The following is a 21,569-nucleotide window of genomic DNA, read 5'->3' on the forward strand; positions in this document are numbered from 1 at the left end:
CTCTCTCATTACTGCTGGTCTAGTGTGGTCAATATTTAACTGCCAACATTCCCATGATAGTTCGTTTAAATCACAGCTCTGCCAAAACTACAGTGTATGTCCCAAACACTCAAGGGGTTCAATGGAGGTCAAAAATTTGCTGTTGAACTTTCTGACAGTTCTGATCATCCCATAGGCCAAAACATATTTCGCTCCCTTTCCCCCAACAAATTAAGGAGCTTTAAATGTCACCATCTTGCTGTGCAACAAATTACTCTGTATTTCTATAGAATAGTTCAATAAAGAATTTATTTATTACACACTCCAGCAAAAAGTGACAAGACTGAGAAAAGGCATTTTTATCCCTGATAGTGAGGAATATGAGAATAATAGGAAAGTTTGGAACCAGTGACCACAAGTATTTGAACCAAGCATGGTGAATAACGTGACCACAAAATGCAGCAAAACAAGAGTACTGGACATCAGGAAAGAAGGTGATGGGGAATTAAGAGATCTACTGAGTAAGGTGCAATGGCAGGAAGTTTTAAAATCCACAGGTGTTAAAAGAGGTCAGGAATTCCTATAAGGAATTTTAATTAGGTTGACAACCCACAGTTTCGCTGGTCAAGGTGAATGCAAAAATTTGGCCAGTTTGCTTCACAAAGGGCTACTCAAAATTATGAGAGTTAAAGGAAATCTTTAGTGGAAATGAAAGAAGTAGTCAGTGACCAACAAGAACGTTCTGAGTATAAAAAGCCTTGCAGGGTAGGTAGACACAGACAACAAAAAAGCAACATGGATAAAATACCACCTTAGGGCTAGATTGAGCATTGAAGTATGGTTGATCCCCTTTCCCACCTCCAGGAAGAACACCGGCGAGTCTCAATTTCCTGCCTTTTCTTCTGAGGATAAGAAAGGTGGAGCATTCTCTTTGCATGTCTCCCCCGTCTCTGTCACTTGCACAGGCAAGGGTGGAATAGCTCCCTTAAAATCTAGGGAGCCCTAATGTGGTCACACAGGGACAGAGGGATCTTTCTCCCTCTTACTCCCCAAAGTAGCTGCATTAAGAACAGACAAAATCTGTCCCTTTATGAGTGAATGCTAAGGGTTATGGGGGTGGGGAGGGGAAATAAGGTGATTTTACAAATATATCATGGGAAAAGTAGTAGTACTAGACAAGCAGTAGGCTGAAATTTAAATCAATGATGACTCAACAATAACAGAACTACTGCCTTCTTTAAATATGTCTTTAATGAGAAAAAAAAATCACAAAGGAAGTTTGAATGACTAGTAAAGAGATAAAAATAACTATTGATCAATAACAAGTAGAGTATTACAAGACTTGGAAAATATGTACAGATCCACAAACTGATCCAGGTTCAAGACACCCCAGGAATTAGCTGGCTGTATTGCTGGAGATTATTTTTGAAAAGTGACAGACAAATGGGAATGAAATAGGAAAAAATAAATGTAGTAACACTGTTCAAACAAGAAAATTAGAGTAATCCTGGCCATTACTATCAGATAAATCCAGACTATATCCCTAACAAAATAATGGAAGCAGTGTTACGAGGAAAAAGCTCAACAAATACCTGGGGGATAATAGAATTGCAAGCTATAAGCAGCAGAAGTTTATAAATAATAATTCTTCCCTAACAAACAAGATTGCTGATTTGTTTTATAGAATTACAGAATTTGTGGATGATGGTTAGTCTAGTATGGGGGAGAAAAGGGGTGGACTTGCAGAAGAAATTCATAAAGAAGAAATGAATGTAATCTCCTGGTAAATGGAGCTCTCCAAGTGTATTGCACCTGCAAATCTACACTTATTCTCCCTCTTCTCTTCTCCAGAGACATTATTGGAATGCTTTCATTAAGCATTAAGAAACTGAGGAGAAGTATAGGGTGGGGTCACTTCTGGAACATATGGGTGACTTGACCCCCCCCCAACAGATTTAATACCATATGTTCTGTAGCTCACATGCCTGGCACATGAGTCCTACAATGTGGATCTGCCCAGGCAATACAACGCCACATATTGCTAGGTAGCCTTCCTTTCCTAGCTGTGGATATTCTCCTGAAGGGAGACACAAAAATAAAGGATGTGAACAATCTGAATTCTAATGCTTCTACATTTCATACTATCAGCAATCCCTGTTGCTTTCTGAATATCATGTTGCTTAACTTGAGCATCTATTTCACATCTCATTAAATAACTGTAAAGGCAACCCTTCCATACGAATGTTTAATGAATTTAGGGGAACATCCCACACCGCAATTTGAAACATGAATTCCAACTAGATAACATTTAGTTTAGGATGCAGCAAGAGACTGCATTACAAATGGAAAGTATTTTGAAAGCAAACATCCAGAGTTTTTAACCTTGTATGTGATTTTCATAATCAAGCTGTTGTAAAGAAATCTTTAATTGGCACGGAAGTGGGCTATCAGAAGGATTGAGATTTATTAATCCATATTTTCCTGCAACAGCTGCAAATATAATGAGTTAGGCTAGAGTGAAATGCAAATTTGTAATCAATTTGAATGCTTGGTTCAAAATGAAATATAGGGTGTACCTACAATAGTACAATAATAATTTATTTATATTAACGTAGTACCTCTCATTAACAGAAACCCAAAGTGCCTTTTGAAGTATAAACAATACAACCCTGATTTACCAATCTCCAATTTTAAAAAGGTGGCGGGAAGAGGTGGCACCCTTGCACTGTAATTGGTTGAGCTCCTTTAAAGCCAGCCTCTTTGCAAAGTTAGCTGAGTACCACTAATTGTGTTTTGGACCTCTTCCAAAGGGGAGAGCGAGGCTAGCATGTTTCGAAGAATCTGTGCATTGGGATCACTTTACCCACAAATGAAATGTACCAACCTCTAGATTAGCATACGGCAGATGTTTAACAGTGGCCTGAAATACCACAGCCATTTGACTTTATTAAACTCATAAACCTTACACAAACATTGTCTACCTTACCCAGTTTCACAACTATTACAGAGAACAGGAGGGAAAATAAGCTGGGTATAAAATTTGGAGGAGTCACCAGACCCAGTTTAGAGAAGGAGGAGTTAAGTCTGGGAGCTTGTGAGGTAGGAAAGAGGGAGGGAGATTTTGGGGATTCACTCAAAGGGGTAGGCAAGGAGAAGACTTCAAAGATTTATAGAAGCACACTTTTGGGGGACATATGAAAATCAAATATCTAAGCCTTCTGAGGTTCCCCCATTGTCAGTTATCAGGGTTCAGTAGTTGCTAAATATCCCCAATGAACAATTCTCATGGATGCCACTTAAGCATGTCTAATTTTTTGAAGGAGGGTGGATCTTCATCATCCATCTTTTGCCATGGCACAGGCTTAATCATACTTCCATTGAAGTCACTTTGACTTTTGCCTTTGACATCAATGGGAGAAGGATCAGGGCAACAATATGCACTTAGGGGGCCAAATGATCAGCCTAGCGCCCTGTCTAACTAGCTGGACTGGGCCCTGGAGAGAAGTTTCTGGGCTGGGTGTGGAATCCTTCCCATCATCAACAGATTGTGAGCTGCTGAGGCAAAGTTCCATGGAGACTACTACAGCTCAGTGACTGAAGTAGTGCTGTGTGGTCCCAATATACTTCTGTTTCCTCATGGGAATGCTCTGCCTCCCCATCAATGTTCTGCTACCAGTCCCTTCACACCAGAACCCCATTACAGCTTTTGAGGAGGAGGCAGGATTTGCCCCCTAAGGGTTGATATTTTGCACTTTTGGGAACTAGTTTGAAAGTCTTTTTTTGTTGTTGTTGTTTTACTGTGATGGTTTATGAATATTTAATGAAGAGCCTTCCTGCACTAAAGTTTTTCCAACAATAGAAACCATTATTACCCTGCAGTTATGCTATATCCTTAACCGTGCAAGGTCATTCTATTTTTTCTTCCTTGATGTCCTTGCTCCCAAAGGGAAAATACATTAAAAGCAAGGCTAGAGCATCTCCCTGCCAGCAGCAACAAGATCTGGAAAACAGTGTGTTAATTACCATAATTGGTAATCACCATTCTGAATAGCACTGGCTGGTAAGCAAACTTCGGCTGAAAACCATTGTTATTGTTTATTATTTCAAATCCCCCAAAACTGGAATCCACAAACTACCCCTTCAGCTATCATGACCATTATAAAGGTTCATAATAAGCATTATTATGATGACAATAGAATAGGACATCAGTGAAGCTTATGGTGTGTTTGTCAAATGCTCAAAAGACACTAAATAATTATTTACAAAGTTGGAGCAAAATATATTTGACAATTAAAAAGAAAGGGAAAGAGACAATATACATAGTAATATTTGAGACCTATTATATATAGCATAGGTTAGAGCAAAGGATCACAAAAAGCACTTTACAGACTTCACTTCACCTGCTAATGTGCTGGTAACCACAGATGTGCTGGTAACACACCTATGGTAACATAGGTATTCTGAATCAGCAACCTTCACAAAAGCTTTTGTAAGGAGGAATAAGAACCGGTTTCGTGTCCACCAGACCAAGACACAGCTTTTCATCTATGCCATTGAGAAGCCAAGCAGAAATTAATCATCACCTGGGATGAAACCCTAGTGGCTAATCATCCAAACCCTGTCTACCTGGTGGTGACATTGGACCGGACACTTTCCTTCAAAGTCCATGTAGAGAAGACAAAAGGGAAAGTTAGCGTCCGTAACAACAACCTCTGAAAGTTGGTTACCTCAACATGGGGAGCCAATCCAGCTACTTTGCCAACCACTGCTATTGCCTTGTGCTACTCCATAGCACAGTATGACTATCCAGTGTAGGAATGATCTGTCCATGCTAAGAAATTAGACCCTGTTTTAAATGACAGTTGTCGTGGAATAACAGGATGTCTAAAGCCAACACCAAAGGACAGCCTGTACTTAATGGCTGTCATTGCACCACCTGATATCAGGAGGAAGGTAGCAAGCCAAAGAGAAAGATCACAGCAGATGAAAGATCTAAGGCATCCATTTTATGGTCACACAGGAATAATCAAATGTCTTAAATTGTGAAAGAATTTTATAACCAATGTTGTGCCTTTGGATACGACAACTGGCTAGGCATGATGAGGTTATGGAATGAAAGACTATGCATAGTAGGATGCACTGAAATAGATCTGGAACCCCAAGAGGATCTTACCAGAGGGGCCAATACAGACTGGTCAAAGAGGAGCTGCCTGAACCACTTGCACACGCAAACTAGCAGATCAAAGACTAATATGATCAAATGGGGTGCACTCTAATGACACAAATATATGCGAGGTGCAGCCCATGGAGCACCTGCTCATTTGCCAACTCTTTGGGGAGACCTATACGAAGAAGAACCTCGCTGTAGCAATACAAAGAGCCATTGCTTGTGCACAGTTCTGTGACAAGAACTCGAGGAGAAGAAGAAGAAGGGGAAAAATGAAGAGTAACTGAACCAGATGAAATTAAACCAGGAGGAATTTTAATAGGTATCATGAATTGGAAGTAGGTCAGTTTACTGGAGCTACTCTGCACAAAAAAGGCGCCATACCTTTAATGCACATTGTGTGATCATCCAAAAGTCTTCCCTTCAGCAATGCAGGTTCTGTCTAGTCTTGTATTCAATCTGCATTTGCTGAACCGGTTCTAAACAGTTTTATATTGTTTAAGGCTAACTTGATCTAAACAAAGTTAACCCTATCCCCTCTGCTTAGCCAAACTAAATATGAAGTAAGTTAGCATGAACTGGTTAAAAATGAGTGTCATATTCACAATTATGAGCCAGGTGCTTAGCACTCCCCAGTGATACAAAATAGCTTAATTGGCTGTTGAATTGGTGCTCCGTATCACCCAGGCAACGCAAAAGCAACTAGAGTGTATTGATGAATCTGGACCCATATATTAGAATCTTATTCAGAGTCCATGGAGGTCACTGAAAAGATTTCCATTGACTTCACTGGGCTTTGGATCAGGCCTTTGAACCAGTTCAGCAAACAAATTTGGCTGAAGCATGGATGAGGCTACAGTATGAGTTTAGGAACCTGTGGGGAGGGATTGTTTTAATATTGACTCAGAGGTACAAATGTTCTTCCCTATTTCCTGCTGCATCTCAGTTTTTGGGGGGAATCTGGCTAGACTGAAACCCCTCAAATCTTGTAAGGTCTGACAAACCCTCAGCTGGAGCTGGTATGGAAGGTGAGAGGTTAAGAGGTAACCTTAATTTATTGAATACTGAATTGTGATCCATGATGAAAGCCTATTGTTTCTCTCATCTATCACAAAGAAAAAGAAACAAATCTACTACTGTGGTAAAATGAAGCTTAACAACATTTGAGAGAGAGACAGGATTCTCATTTATGGGTTTTGCATTTCATTGTCTTAGTACATCTGTTCAGTAGAGTATAAATTACATTTTGTACGATGATTTCTTAGATTCACAAATAAAATACAAACTCAGAAAGATTTAAGCATTTGGAGAGGCTTTAATACATCTCATGTGATTGCCCATTATGCTGTATTTCTGGGTATGCTAGCAGGGTCTTTGTTCCCTTGGTCCACTGTCTTTGTTCGTTTCTTCGCATATCTTTGCTCATTAAAAGTGGACAGTACTAACAGTGTGCGATTTGTGGGAAGGGGTGGGGGTGGGGAGACATCCTTTGGAAAGTGACTAGGAATGTAAGATAAATACTTTGGGATTTATCACACATAATTTCCTTGTTTCAATCTTCGTTTGTTTTACATATCTGATGCTTGTGGGATTGCATGTAAAATTACATGTCACTGGATTCAGATGATAGCTATGTACAACGCTATTTATGGACAACTAAACTCTTTTGGTTGTGGTCTAATATTATTTCATCTAAGGTCAAGTTCACAAGATTATCTGGAGTTTCTTCACTGGAGAATGATCTTTCTATTTTTTTTTATATTGCCGTACATGCATACATTTAGTTCCAGCTTTTGGAATTATTTAGAAGCTGGAGTTTACAACAACAAATCCATACAATCTTCATATGCAGAACCATTTTTATTCTTAATACATTATATTGGACAGTTTAAAATCAGTTGAAAGTAAAGTGAAATATCTTTCCCCCATTCTTCTACCAATCACGGGTGTGAACTAAGGTTATGTCTGAGTAATAGCAATAAGCAAGTCTGATGCTATCAACACCACAAACTCAGCCAGACAATTAAGTATTGCAGTTGGCAAAATTACTTACATTTTGCAGCTGGACTCGGCTTTGTGCCATGGTTTCTGATTTTGCCATCATGCTGGAAGCATTAAGGCTATAGGTTTTCCCATTCTCTGTCTCTTTCAGCTGTTCCTGAATTTGTTTAGTTTGTTTCCTGCAGGCAGAAATACAATTCATATAGAAATGCACTTGTTTTTTCCATTACAATAACTATGATATTCTTATATCCATGCTCCCCCACCCCCAGCCTCATCTTGTCTTTCATCAGTGATGCTAAGAACTTTAGGTAGAGTAATTAAACACAGATAGCTCCTAGTGGATTAACAAACATGTCAATCTGGTAGCTAATCTACCAGTATCTCCATATATTTCAATGCAGCAAACATTATCTAATGAAGCTTGAAGCAGGGAAGAAAACAGATCCTGATTTTAAATGTATATAAATGTATAAAAGTATATTAAAATACTGCACTATAATATTAAACTAGATACTGGTGTTGTAGTATTTTTGTAAGAAAATAGAGCATCCACTGTGCATTCAACATAGCTCACAAATAGCTTTGAAAGATTAAAGAACATGTTTTCATTTGTAGCCGAGATTTTTGGCCAAGAAACCATTGTTATTGCCGATTTATTATGAAAACGGCCATAGGATCTTTGACTTTTACCTGAAAAGCATTGTAGATTTGATCTTGGTTTAATGACTTTAACAGTCCTGCTTTCCCCATACACGCAGGAAAAGCACTGGATATCAGCCCAACTGGCAAGAAGACAAACTCTTGGGTGGGACTTAAACTCACAACCCTATGTGCTAGAGACGGGGGATGCTACTAGCTGAGCCATAATGACAAGCAATGTTCAGCATACAATTACAGATTTCATTACTGAATTTCTACATCTAGTGCCATACTGTACCATCAATTTGAGTCCTAAAATCAGTACATCACTGAGGATGGGATGCAATAATCTGCATTTTAAATAGTTCTTTTATCTTTCGAATCCAAACAGCCCAGCTGGGCAGTGATTATTAACTGGACACATTCTTTGGCCTTTTATCTCTGTGACTGTTCATTCAGCCTTGATAAGCTACAGAGTGACTCCATTAGACTTTAAATTACCCATAAAAACTAATTACATTTATTTTTTTCCTACAGAAAATAGTATACACAGCTGCAGCAGCATTCTTTGGGTGGCCTTATAAAGCCTACATTGAGACAGCTATACCGGCATAGACCCCTTGTGCAGACGCAGCTGACCACCAACAGAAGGAGTTTTTTCTGTCAGTGTAGGAACAACACCTCCCCCAAAAATGTTAGCAACATCAACAGAAGCTCTCTTCCATCAAAAGAGCTGCGTCTACACTGGGGTTTTGTCAGCAAAGCTGTGTTAGTCAGGGGTGTGTTTTTCCACATCCCTGACAGTTGTAGCTAAGTTGACATAATGTTTAAGTATAGACCAAGCCCATCTAAGAGCAAGAACCACGCTTCACACCAGCAATAGCCTAAATTTGGACAAAGCTAAGTATTTTCAGTAAGGTGCTGAACTGAAATAGAAAACCCAGAGGGGAGGAAATAAGATTTTCTTCCCTTTTTGTGTTGAAATTTGATGTTTCAGTGAAAAACTCCATCACATTTTGAAAATGTTCCACCAATCTAGCACTCAGTGCCCTCTGATGCCAACACTACATTAAGGATCTAGTTTTAAACAGCATACAAAGGGTTAAGAATTGATTAACAGACAGTATAAACATGTTACAAATGTGAGTAGTATGTTTGTAGGTAATTTAAGGTCATTAGTAGAAGAGGTTATAGTCCTGGGTTTCCCATACTGTGAGAATTTTTGAGACTTTGACATTTTTACCATCCCACATGGGATGAAAAGTTGAAATCTCAAAATTTTTTACAAACTGAACAACATTCAGATTGGGTCAATCATAATGTTTTGATCAATACTAAATGTTTCATTTCTATTTTGACCCTTTACATTTGTTTTTCTTTTACCTTTCCCCCTCTCTACATTAACTTAATTTTGAAACAAAAAGTTGTATTGAACCAAAAATATGGAAGTTTTTCATTTTGAAAATGTCAAAATGGGATGGGCCAATGATTTTTAAATGTTTTTTTTTTTTTCCCAACAGAATTTTCATGGAAACCAACCCTTTCCTGCAAATGATTTTGTTTTAGATGACTCAGCATATTCCAATGGACAAACATTTAAATTTCTTACAAGCCAGGATCAGAGGCCACCTACTACTCACTTGTTGGACTCTATAACCATCAATAAACCATTTATTAAAACATCTATAAGATTTGTTAACTTTTTATAAACTATTTATAAATATATTCATATATTTATATTCATATAAAATGTGACCTAAATAACGATAGCCAAACTGCTTACCAAAAGTAGCACAATATGATTAAACTTTTGGATAAAAATATATAATAATAAAAAAAATAATAAAATCCTCATTTTTATATTTATATAGAGACAGAAAGAAAGAGAAAGAAAGTAAGTCTGGGGCTTTCTTTCTGTATGGCTACATTTCTTCACTCACACAGTTATCTAAACACACAGGGATATTCAACTAAGCTCTTGTAACGTTTTAACATTTGGAAAAAACTTAATTGGGAGTCTAAAAGCTTATTCACCAATCAAAAATTATCTACTATTTGACATTTTCATCCTATTTTATGAATATGGAACCGAGAGTTAATTATGGATTTGTGTATATTAAATTCCTGCAACAAGTTGTAAGATGTACTAGAAACTATAAAAGCCAGAAACAGCTGGTCTTGGTTGGTTACTACTTAAAAATCATTAGACAATTAAAATATTTATTTTGAAGTTATTATTTGCAAAACAAATGGGTCTTCTTTCTATTTTACAGATGTTCTGCTAACAGATGGTATTAACTGCTGTTATTTCTGCCCTTCAGTCAGAAATGATAATTCAAGTCATCAGTGTCCATACAAATCAAAATGATACAGAACAGTCCAGGTTCTGTTTGCAGTAGTCTCCCTCTATGTTTAACCCTTAAAATACTTCTCTGATAACCCCCAAATGAAGACTTGGAAGGACAGAGTCTTTTAATTCCTCTGGCAATGTATTTTAAAGGTTTCGTTTGGTTTTTAAATATGTATATTGAAAATACATGGAAAAATATCATATGAGGCCAGCAACAGGAACTGTGTAATGGTCAGGTTAAGTAACTCTAGATTTTATTCAAGTAAATATTATTTTTTCTAACACTATCAGAGATTCTCTGAGACACAAGGTGGGTGAGTTAATATCTTTTATAGGACCTACTTCTATTGGTAAAAAAGACAAGCTATTGAGCTTCACAGAGCTCTTCTTCAGGTCAGACCAGAGATTCTCTAACTTTTAGGGACATTTTAATTTTTTGGACATGCCATAAATAAATCTAAATATTACCCTACATACAATGATATGTGGTCCTAGGGCTCTGAATATGTGGGGAGGGCAAAGCAAGGGAGATCCTCTGCTGTGACTGGGAACTACCCTTTCAGAGGAGGGGGTCCTTTGGGTTACCACTAACAGAGGTGAAGCTGACAGTGTGACTCCAACAGAGCCAGGTCAACAGGGAGTAAGAACAGATCCATAGGGGGTGAAGAATCAGGGTGTTGGCTGCTTCCATGTAGATGGCCCTGTGGCTACAGTGGATCCTCCAGGATATGCTGGTTTTGGAGGAAGGAGTCAAATCCATGGTGCTTCCAGTCATCAAGGGAAGGGTTTAGACAACACTCTGAAAGGACTCCAAAACCTACAGGGCTGCATCCAGCTTCTTTTCCATCTCTGACCAGGTCCAGCCATTTCCACACATCCATGATGTCTCCAAACACTGCCTACCTCCTTCAGACCTGTGGGCAAACCCTGTACCACCACCTGTTTGTGTAGTTACATGGCCTCTGATGCCTCTCCTGAAGTCTAAGCCAGGAGGTGGGACTATGTCACAGATTTACAAGACTCAAAAAGAGGAGGCCAGTTAGGGAATTCAGTTTCTGATACAGTGTGATAGTGCTGGAGTCAGATGTAGCTATCTTTGGAGAATTAGGGATGGCACTCTGGCTGGTGGATTTGGTTTGTTTGTGTGGTGTGTAAGGCCTCTGGGAAATGGCACTGTAGCCAGACACCCCATTCACATAGGATTTACAACAACAAATTCCATGTAAGGTATATAAGGGCCCCACTGGAGCAATTTGCTCTGGACACCAAGGAAGAATTAAGTTCATTCACCTGCAATCATCAGTAACAGTACTATTCCATCTCCCCAGTTCTCTCTAAGCTTCATCTCCCAGATCCTGGCACAGACATCTGTTCCTTCCCCATCCCAGCTTCATCCCTTCCCAATCTCCTGAATCATGATTCAGACTCACAAGTCTGTGGAAAAATTGTAGCAACCAGAGCTCCTGCACATAAGTCACCATCCCCGCTCTTCCCCATGAACTGTAATGGACTGGAGTGCTGATCTGATCTAGATTCCCACCATCCTTCCATAGTGGTGCAAAGGGGGACACACAGTTAAGTAACTGTTTGTGTTTTGTTTTGTTTTGTTTTTTGAGGAGAGAGGCATGTTTCTCTCATTGTTCCCATTGCCTGTATGTATGTCCTTCCAACTCAGCATTTAATTCCTCTTTCTCTCAGCATCCATTCCATGATCAAGTTGAATTCCCAATCCCACCTTGGAGGGAGAGCTATTCCTTGCAGATCTGAGATACGAGTTAAACCTTGCTTTCTATGGCAAGGCTACATGCTGCACTCACAATTTTCACTACGAAGAAGTTCTATATGAAAAGAGGAGCAGGGAGAGAAAAGTTCCATTTCTTCTCCCACTATATCCATCTGACCAACACTACATTCAGACTCTGGGTTCAAGGCATACTCTGGAAAAATTAATGTAGCAAATCAGAGTGAATGGACTTCAATGAAATTTGAACCAACCTCAGCCTTCACCTGAAACTCAAACCAAAACTGTCTTGAGGTTTGAAAAACATTTATTAACTTTTACTATTATTTTTTTTTCTATTTTCATACAATGCTTGTGCAAGTCCTGATTTCATCTGAAAACAGAAATGACAAAACATCATAAAGGAGGCAGTTTTGATGAGATTTTGCAAACACAAGAGGTTTGGATAAGCATCCAGGTACCTTCTCTGAGGTGGTTACAACTTAAATTAGACACATAACTTAACAAACAATATTAAAAGATGATGGTCGAGAGGGGAGGAGAGAAAAAATTAAACAATGGAAAGAGAATACAGCTGTTTGGAAAGCATTTTATTACCAGGGATGGACATTGTATAGGCTCATACATTTCTTGCTTGTTACTATGTTATTTAGTTAGATGAACTATTCACAAACTATTGTCCATAGAATGCTAGTGATCTATCAACACTTGTTGGTGGGCTGCGAAGATGTAGCTGTATATGTCTGCTAATTATGCTCCTTGTTTCCAGCTGACAGAAACAGAAGAGGAGTGAAGGGAGGGGAGATGAAATGAAGCACAAAAGGAGGCAGTATGATTAACCTTTTTTTTCCTCCAAAAGGACAAAACATTTATTGCCCTATAATATTGCACTGGATTTACATTGGTGGAACTGAAATCAGAATATGCCTATAAACATCTTAGTACTGAAAATTCAAGGAAGAGAGCATTTCCTGTTACTTCAAGGGAGACAAAAGATATCAGAAAAAAGAACACATAGCACTTGTAAAGCCTAATTTTGAGTGTAGACTCAGGTACAGGGCCTTCTGAGATCACCATGGAGAAACTTGCTGTTCTAGACTCTCTTTAGAGACATTACCAGTTTATAACATGCTGGAAAGCCATGGAATAAGACAGACTAGACAATAAACATGCTAGATGAAGGCTCTTACTTTGTTTTGAAGTAGAACGCAGCACAGAGCATGCCCGCTATGACTATGCCAAAGACGATACAGGAAATAGACAGCACCTGGCGTTGGTACACCTCTTCACTCTCTGTGGACAGTAAAATTGAGAATTATGATAACATCAAAAACAATATTTGTGAAAAAAATGGTTGTCAATATTTTATTATTTTAACAAATAACAGACAAATCTCAGAGATTTGGGAGTTTGGTTCAGCTAAGAACTCAACAGTTTTGATGCTCCTCTGTGGTCTAGAAAACAGTTAAGAAAATTTACAGTAACATGGCCTCTCATGAGATTTCTTGCTAATGGTTCTCAAAGACACTGCAAAACATATAATTAGAAAGATTTAGGATTTTAATTTTATCTTTGGCCTCAGTAGTAATTTCCAGTCTTGTTAGAATCATTCTGAATATCTCAGTGGTTAAAGAACCTGGGCCTAAAGACATAGCCAGGACTGAGCAAAGCTTGTTAAGTTTCACAAGGCTCACTAGAATTCAAGCACTTTTCTAACCGAAAAATGAAGTTAGTTTTTTGTTTTGACTAAGTGGTACTACTATCTCTTGCTCCCCATGTCATGCCTTGGATTCCAAGCTTACAAACAACATAAAACACTGAGTGATTTACAGTGCTATTTTAAAAAAATCAATAGAGTTGGATGAAATCCAAAGACTGCAATGCTACACTGCACAGGGCATTGTTTCATGGAAGCTTCTTAAAGTAATACTTGATAAACTTTATCATTTTCTAATTAATTTGAAAGCAGAAACTGAATTGAAATAAACAAACTAGCAAAACAAGAAAAAAACCACACACATACATGAATGCCAACATCAGCTGGTTAATATACACTGGAACTCCACATATTGAGGTTGATCAATAGCTCCTTAAAAGTAAGGCTTCCCCTCCCCCTGGCTTTCCTCTCCAGGCTGGCAAGGTGTCAAATAGCTTGATTCATATCATTATCCCTTAATATACTGCAAGAGAAGATAAGGGCACAAGACTGCAGGAAAATATGCAGATATAGAAATATCTAAATGCCAAAATAGGTTTTCTGATGGGGATTAAGGAGAACATAGAGGTGATATATGCAAGTGAGTGAGATTGGTTATGTCTGTAATAGAGCTGACTGAAATTTTTTGAACATAAAGGACGGGTGTGTTTTTTGTCAAAAAGGGAAAAGGCATGGTACAAGCAATGTGTGATCCATAGACTAACCCAGCTTTCCTTTCTGGGTTTAGAGTCTTTCAGTGCAGACTAAAAGCAGCGTGAGTTATACCGGACTCAATCCTGCTACCCTTACATGTGTTGGGTAAGGTGGTACTAAACCATAGAAGGAGTAGTAGAATTGGGAGAATGGGAGTTTAAAAAACATAAAAGTGATTCTCTTTCAAGACAGTACATACCTACAAGTAAAACCCTAGATCCATGACTTGTACATAATATCAGCTTAGTGATATATTATGTAGTATTGACAGAGCAGTGCTAGCTGTTGAGGACTGCACACAGACAGCATTCCTCACAGTATAGATTGCTAGTTATTCAGGGGTAAGAATTTTAACACTTCCCCTCCTTAGCAACTCTATTTTACCATTACTAACCACCTTTAAATCTTAAACATGGCCATTTATTACTTTAAAGGTCTTTGCCTGGGTCCTCTTTCTCCTGGTAATAATATATTGTAATTAGGGCTGTCAAGTGATTACAAAAATTAATCGTGATTAATCGCGCTGTTAAACAATAATAGAATACCATTTATTTATATATTTTTGTCTCTTTTCAACATTTTAAAATATATTAATTTCAATTACAGCACACAATACAAAGTGTACAGTGATCACTGTATATTTATTTTTATTACAAGTATTTGAACTGTAAAAATAAAAGAAATAGTATTTTTCAATTCACCTAATACAAGTACTGTAGTCCAATCTCTTTATCATGAAAGTTGAACTTATAAATGTAGAATTATAAGCAAAAAATAACTGCATTCAAAAATAAAACAATGTAAAACTTTAGAGTGTACAAGTCCACTCAGTCCTACTTCTTGTTCAGCCAATCATTCAGACAAACAAGTTTGTTTACATTTGCAGGAGATAAAACTGCCCACTTCTTGTTTACAATGTCTCCTGAAAGTAAGAACAGGCGTTCGCATGGCACTGTTGTAGCTGGTGTCACAAGATATTTAAGTGCCAGATGCGCTAAAGATTCATATGTCCCTTGATGCTTCAACCACCATTCCAGAAGACGTGCCCATGCTGATGATGGATTCTGCTCAATAACAATCCAAAGCAGTGCGGACCAAAACATGTTCATTTTCATTATCTGAGTCAGATGCCATCAGCAGAAGGTTGATTTTCTTTTTTAGTGGTTCGGGTTCTGTAGTTTCCACATCGGAGTGTTGCTTTCTTAAGACTTCTGGAAGCATGCTCCACACCCCGTCCTGATCAGATTTTGGAAAACTCTTCAGATTCTTAAATCTTGGGTCAAGTGCTGTAGCTATCTTTAGAAATCTCATATTGGTACCTTCTTTGCGTTTTGTGAAATCTGCAGTGAAAGTGTTCTTAAAATGAACAACATGTGCTGGGTCATCATCTGAGACTACTATAACATTAAATATATGGCAGAATGTGGGTAAAATAGAGCAGGAGACATACAATTCTCGAGTTCTGATGGGGATTGGGGATTCAGTTCAGTCACAAAATTCAGTTCAGTCACAAAATTAGTTAACACACTATTTTTTTAATGAGCACCATCAGCATGGAAGCACATCCTCTGGCATGCTGGCCAAAGCATGAAGGAGCATGCGAATGTTTACCATATCTGGCACATAAATACCTTGCAATGCCGGCTACAATCATGCCATGCAAATGTCTGTTCTCACTTCCAGGTGACACTGTAAATAAGAAGTGGGCAGCATTATCTCCTGTAAATGTAAACAGACTTGTTTGTCTTAGCTGAACAAGAAGTAGAACTGAGTGGACTTGGAGGCTCTAAAGTTTAACATTGTTTTGTTTTTGAGTGCAGTTATATAACAAAAAATCTACATTTGTTAGTTGCACTTTCATGATAAAGAGATTGCACTATAGTACTTGTATGAGGTAAAGTGAAAAATACTATTCATTTTTACAGTACAAATTTTTGTAATAAAAATAGAATATAAAGTGAGCACTGTACACTTTGTATTCTGTGTTGTAAGTGAAATCAATATATTTGAAAATGTAGAAAAACATCCAAAAAAATTAATACATTTCAATTGGTATTCTATTGTTTAACAATGTGATTAATTGCAATTAATTTTTAATTGCATGAGTTAATTGCAATTAATTGACAGCCCTAATTGTAATATAAATACAAATTCAAATATTTATTTTCTTCTACAACTTCTAGTGCTCATTCAATGACAATTAATAAAGTGATTCAGTCAGATACTGTCAACTCCCACAGACTTCTCTCCCAGTGAAATCTGAGATTCAAAAAGGCACAGTAATTTTTACACAAACACACGTCGACATATACCCCCTTTATTCATCTAAACTCGCCCTGGATATACTAAAGTTCCATAAGAAATTGACTGACTTAGACAGGAAAACAATGGGAAATTGCAGTAAACCCTGTTCTCATCAGATTTTTTTTTTTTTTGGCCAATTTCCAAACAGGCTTGTGTAAACTCCAGATCTGCATTAGATGTTGCTGAGCCAAACTATGTGTTTTTCTGGTGCAAATATACATGAACACTGAAGCAGTGTTCTCTTTATTACCCATTCCCATGGTTGCTTACATAAGTCTAATCCTGCAAAGTGATCCATGCAGGCAGACCTTTTTGGCCAGATGGATCGTTTTACAAGAGCGGGGCTATCGTCATTACAGAGTTTTTCAGTTTAATAACTCCCAGTCATCCTGCTTTTGAGTAGATACCAGCTCTTGTAGATTTTGCTGAAAAGCAGGCTGTGTCCATGCTGCAGTATGTAGCTACATGTGTCAGTGAAAGGCTCTTGTAGCAGGGAGCTGCCAGAGCCTTTTCCTACTGCAAAGAAAGGCTTCTGCAGTGGGCAGCTGCCGGTTCACAGTGGGGAACTACAGGAGCCTTTCCCCAGTGGTGTGAAAAGCAGAAAGGGGAGGCATAGCTTGGGCTAGTAGAGAGCTGTGTAGGATACCTATATCCAGTTTACTCACCTAAGCAGAGCCTCACCGTCTACAGTATTCCTTATACCTGTGCTATGGGAGCTAGCTATGTAAGCACTCTACACACCACCGAAAGGAGTGTGCTGTGCAGACATACCCTATTACAGTAAGTTCAGAAATGTAATAAAATTTTATAATAATATCTCCAGATATGGCTCTCACAGGGGCATACCTAAATCACATTTTGAGTCAAGGTTCAACTCTGTATTTCTTTTAACCAAACTGTTTTGCCAGTATCTCCTTAATGCTTATCCAAACCCCTAGAAGTCTGTGGAACTGGGCATTAGGTTCTAATATCTTAGCCAGACACAGTTCACAAATATACAAGTTCCTTAGCCCTCTTTCTTGTTCCTTTTTGAAATACAGGAATCGCAACAATATTAGGCACGTTGCAGTTCTGTGGTACTAAACTTGTTTGCCATTAATGTGCTAATCTTAAAATCCTCACCAAGAACTTTCCTGTTTTTTTTGCTACTTGTTTCAGAAATTGTGTGTTTCATCTGGATATAGTAACCTCATTTCTGTTTTCTTTCCTACCCTTGTTGTGTCATTTGAGATTGTAACTTCTGTCCTCATCAAAAAAAAGTTTCAATGATAATTTTTTTCAATTTAAAAATGGGGTTTTGTCAACTTTTTTTTTTTTTTTTTGCTTTTAAAATTATTGAAATAAAAAATGGGGAAATATGATTTTTTTTTCATTTCAAAATTATGGCACATCTCTTCTCTCTCTCTCTCTTTTAACCTCACCTCACTAGAAAAGTTAGGGGAAAATAAAAAAGTTAAAAGAGAAAGTAACATTCTCTCTAAGTGAGAAAATGAAAATTTTCACACAAAATTTTGAATGAAACAAAATTTGTGTGAAAAAAACCCACAATTTTTAACAGCTCTACTTCCTATGTTTTTCACATTGTCTGGAAGAATGGGGCCCAGTCATGGCTGGAGCCTCTAGGTGCTACTATAATACAAATACAGACAGACACACACCTATATACAAACATGTTAAATTACTGCCACTATAGTATTGGAATACCTTCCATGGAAAATCTACAGCAATAGATAAGTCCCCAATAAATTTAATGGAGTTTCTGCTAAACTTCTCCCTGTTCAGGGTAGAAATTCTTCCTGAAAATGGAGTTTTTGTTATGATTGTTTACATTTTATTAATTCATTTTTTTAGGAGAGAAGAGTGTGTGTTCAGATTTTGAGTGTCATTCTTATAATGGAAGGGCCTTTTCAAACAGGAAGGTTTTGCAGCATTTCCTAAAGTTGGCCAGACTCTGGATCCCCCTGATCTCTGGAAGATTGTTCCATAGGCTGATCCCCTCAACTGAGACTGCTTTGTACCCAGCTCAGACATGCTACCTTCTCAGCTTTGTGATCTACATTGTCCCAGAGAAGCACAGCTCTCATGGTAGTTCATAAATTGAAATTCTGTCTTTAATGTAGCTGGGGCTTGATCCATGTATCATTAATAAACAATAATAAATATACCCTGAGGTTACCTTATCTCTGGATGCAAAATGGATGGCAGCTATTGTATTTCTTCTTTATCGCTTCTTTATCCTAATAATTTATCTCAGTTTAAAGTGTGACTGAAAATATGGTGCTTCCCTCTGTATTTCCATATTTACACACCTTGTTAAATAAACTACCATAATTATACTCCTAAAAGAAATACTCTAGGTAGTTGCCACATCATCTAATTAGCAAACAAGAAAAGATCCATAAGCTATAAACCAACACATCAACCAATATAAATATTTCTGCTAAAGAGTTACAATAAGAGGTCCATTTAGAATTTACATAGTATTTAAATAGTATTCCAAAATACTCAAGAAAATACCCCCTTGCCGGAACAAAATAGGAAAGCATTGTGATTCAGGGCATTTTGTTTAATGAAAAGTATGGAAAGAAGGCATTTCCTAAAATGTAAGAACCAAAGAATCACTGAGGGCAATAGGCACTTCGGGTCCTGGAGACCAAATCCTGCTCAGCATATGCAACATTGAATCAATTTCTCAGTTTTTATGTTATCTACTTTTTCGCCCTTTAATTCCCAGAGAAGATACATGTCTCTCCCCTCACCTTCTGTCACCTCATCCCACTCAGCCTGACTTTAAACTGCTTACAAGGCTACTGATCTTCTCTGAACTTATCCCATATGTTACTATTGCCATCAAACTCAAAATGATTGCCAGTGATCCATAAAAGTAACTCTTCTTCCAACACTCACTAGCACACCATGTAGTCACATTTCATCCTATCCGCTACTGAACAAAGTGCATATAACATCCCAGAAAGTACGGTAGTCTTGTTCCTGAGTCTCTTCTGCTATATTAAATCCACTCTTAAAGTTTCTGATCAAAACTTACGCATGGACTTAACTTTTTTTTCTGTGAGTAGACTCACTGATTTCATTTAGGTTACTGAGTGTGTGAAAATGGAGCACACACTTAAGTCTTTGCAGGACCAGGGCCTAAGACTGACAACCTATTTGTCTCAATATTGTCAGTTCTAAAAAATATTGTTTCTGTTGTGTAAATGAGATAAATTATGCCTTCATATACCAGTACTTTGTCATGAAAAGGAAGAACATTGTTGCAAGGCCTTAGAGAACACCATACATGATACCAACTGAGTGACTGGGCCAAAAATAGATGTACTGTGACTCATTTAATTAAAACAGATTGTGCTGCATTTGTAAGTAATTAAACCAATATGGGCATTGCTGCCCATGCCTGTGAGATGCTCTTAATCTCTTACATGTTTAGGAATTTACTGGAATATCTTTGGAAAATATTCCACAAAACAACTATGGAGAACCACCTTGTGTATAAAATTACAATAATTCATCAAAGTATTCCCCTTGGACTTCCTACGTCAGTGGTGATCAAATCAAAATCAAATAGGCCCACAAACATCCAACAGAACAATTAACTAATAAAATAAGAGAACTAAAAAATAAAGATATTTATTTTATTTATTCATTTTAAAATAAAATGTGTTAGGTAGTATTTACTTAAGATTTGGTCTTTAATTTTAAATATACATGTACATTTATATTGACACTGTAATTTCTCTTAGAAATATTAAACCTTATGCAATCTGTTATCTTCCTCATTTCCATCCTAAACAGACATGCTGGGGTTTGCTGAACATAACTGCATGTTATAAGATAAATTTAAAAAAAAATAAAAGCCCCATATTTTCTCATTGTTATGTCTGACATGCACTTGCTTCCCAAGTGTTTTTTCTCATATAAATGCCAAAGCAAATTATGTTAAAATAATTCTATGCTTTAGTCTTCACCACATAAATGCTAGGAAATTCAGAGCTTATTCTATCTTCACTCCTAAGAAGAGTGACTCAGAATAGAAGCAGCAGCATGGTATAATGGATAGCCCATAAGAAATTCGAGATTGTATTAATAAATTGTGGGCTGATTTTCTCTGTCCCTTTTGTGGGTATGCATGGAGGGGGACATGATACAGGCAGCCAGCCTCCTCATCACTATGTAAACACTAAAGATAATTGAAGGCCCCCTGCTCAGGAAAGTGCAGGGACAGTTCTACCTTTGTGCTTCTGTGGAGATGAAAAAAGCTCTGCTATGGTTCCTCCTTCCTCTGCACCAACCTGCAGAGGTGTCTGGAGGCACAAGTGGGAGACTGTGGCAACATTCAAACCCGTGTGCACTCTCAACTTAGTGCTGGAGAACTGTGGAAGGTACTGTGCTTCTTATGTAGCAAACTGTTTCCGCACTCTCCCTGGAATGGTGAAGCTCCATTCACCCTCAATATGGACCAATGAGTAAATGTCACAGTCTGAACCTGAATTTGTAAGATGAAATAGATTGGGTCCACTGTATATTATAATTGTATCATGATAATGTCCTCATATATTATGTCTGACAACCAATACTTCACAATATTAATGAGAACATATTACTAGATAGAGTGGCCTCTACCTAGAATAGCAAAGAGACCATATTGTGTGTATGCTGAACACAGCAAAAGAAAAGATGAGTATTTTACCTTTACTTTTGGGATGCCTTAATTTTTGAGTGCAAAATTTCACAATATAACTGTTGCATTAGAACTAATTTTGTGTGTGTAATACTAACTGACTATGAATTAAGTATGGTGGAAAGTCATTATCATGGAAAAATAATGCAAAGATGCACACTTTCTTTTAAAACCTTAGCGTCTCAGCTATTTCAGGTATAGGCTAATGAGCTGCAAAATGGTATTCTGTGCATGGATGTACCAAAAAGTATTCCTCTACTAAAATATTTCTATCAAACC

General features: G+C 37.6%; 1 protein-coding gene across 3 annotated transcripts in view; it reads right to left on the reverse strand.

Moving 5' to 3' along the window:
• The window catches only part of NRG3 (neuregulin 3), an 873,897-nt gene that overhangs the window by 38,049 nt on the left and 814,279 nt on the right, over positions 1–21,569 (reverse strand). For all 3 annotated transcript variants that reach the window (XM_024209543.2, XM_029912006.1, XM_024209535.2), the window contains exons 5-6: positions 13,071–13,173; positions 7,200–7,326 (exon numbers count right to left, since the gene is read on the reverse strand). In XM_024209543.2, coding sequence (XP_024065311.2) covers positions 7,200–7,326; positions 13,071–13,173 — 230 coding nt within the window. The remainder of the gene's footprint in view (positions 1–7,199; positions 7,327–13,070; positions 13,174–21,569) is intronic.

Source organism: Terrapene carolina, unplaced genomic scaffold (assembly GCF_002925995.2).
Source record: "Terrapene carolina triunguis isolate 2854851 unplaced genomic scaffold, T_m_triunguis-2.0 Scaffold146, whole genome shotgun sequence".
Taxonomy (NCBI): domain Eukaryota; kingdom Metazoa; phylum Chordata; order Testudines; family Emydidae; genus Terrapene; species Terrapene triunguis.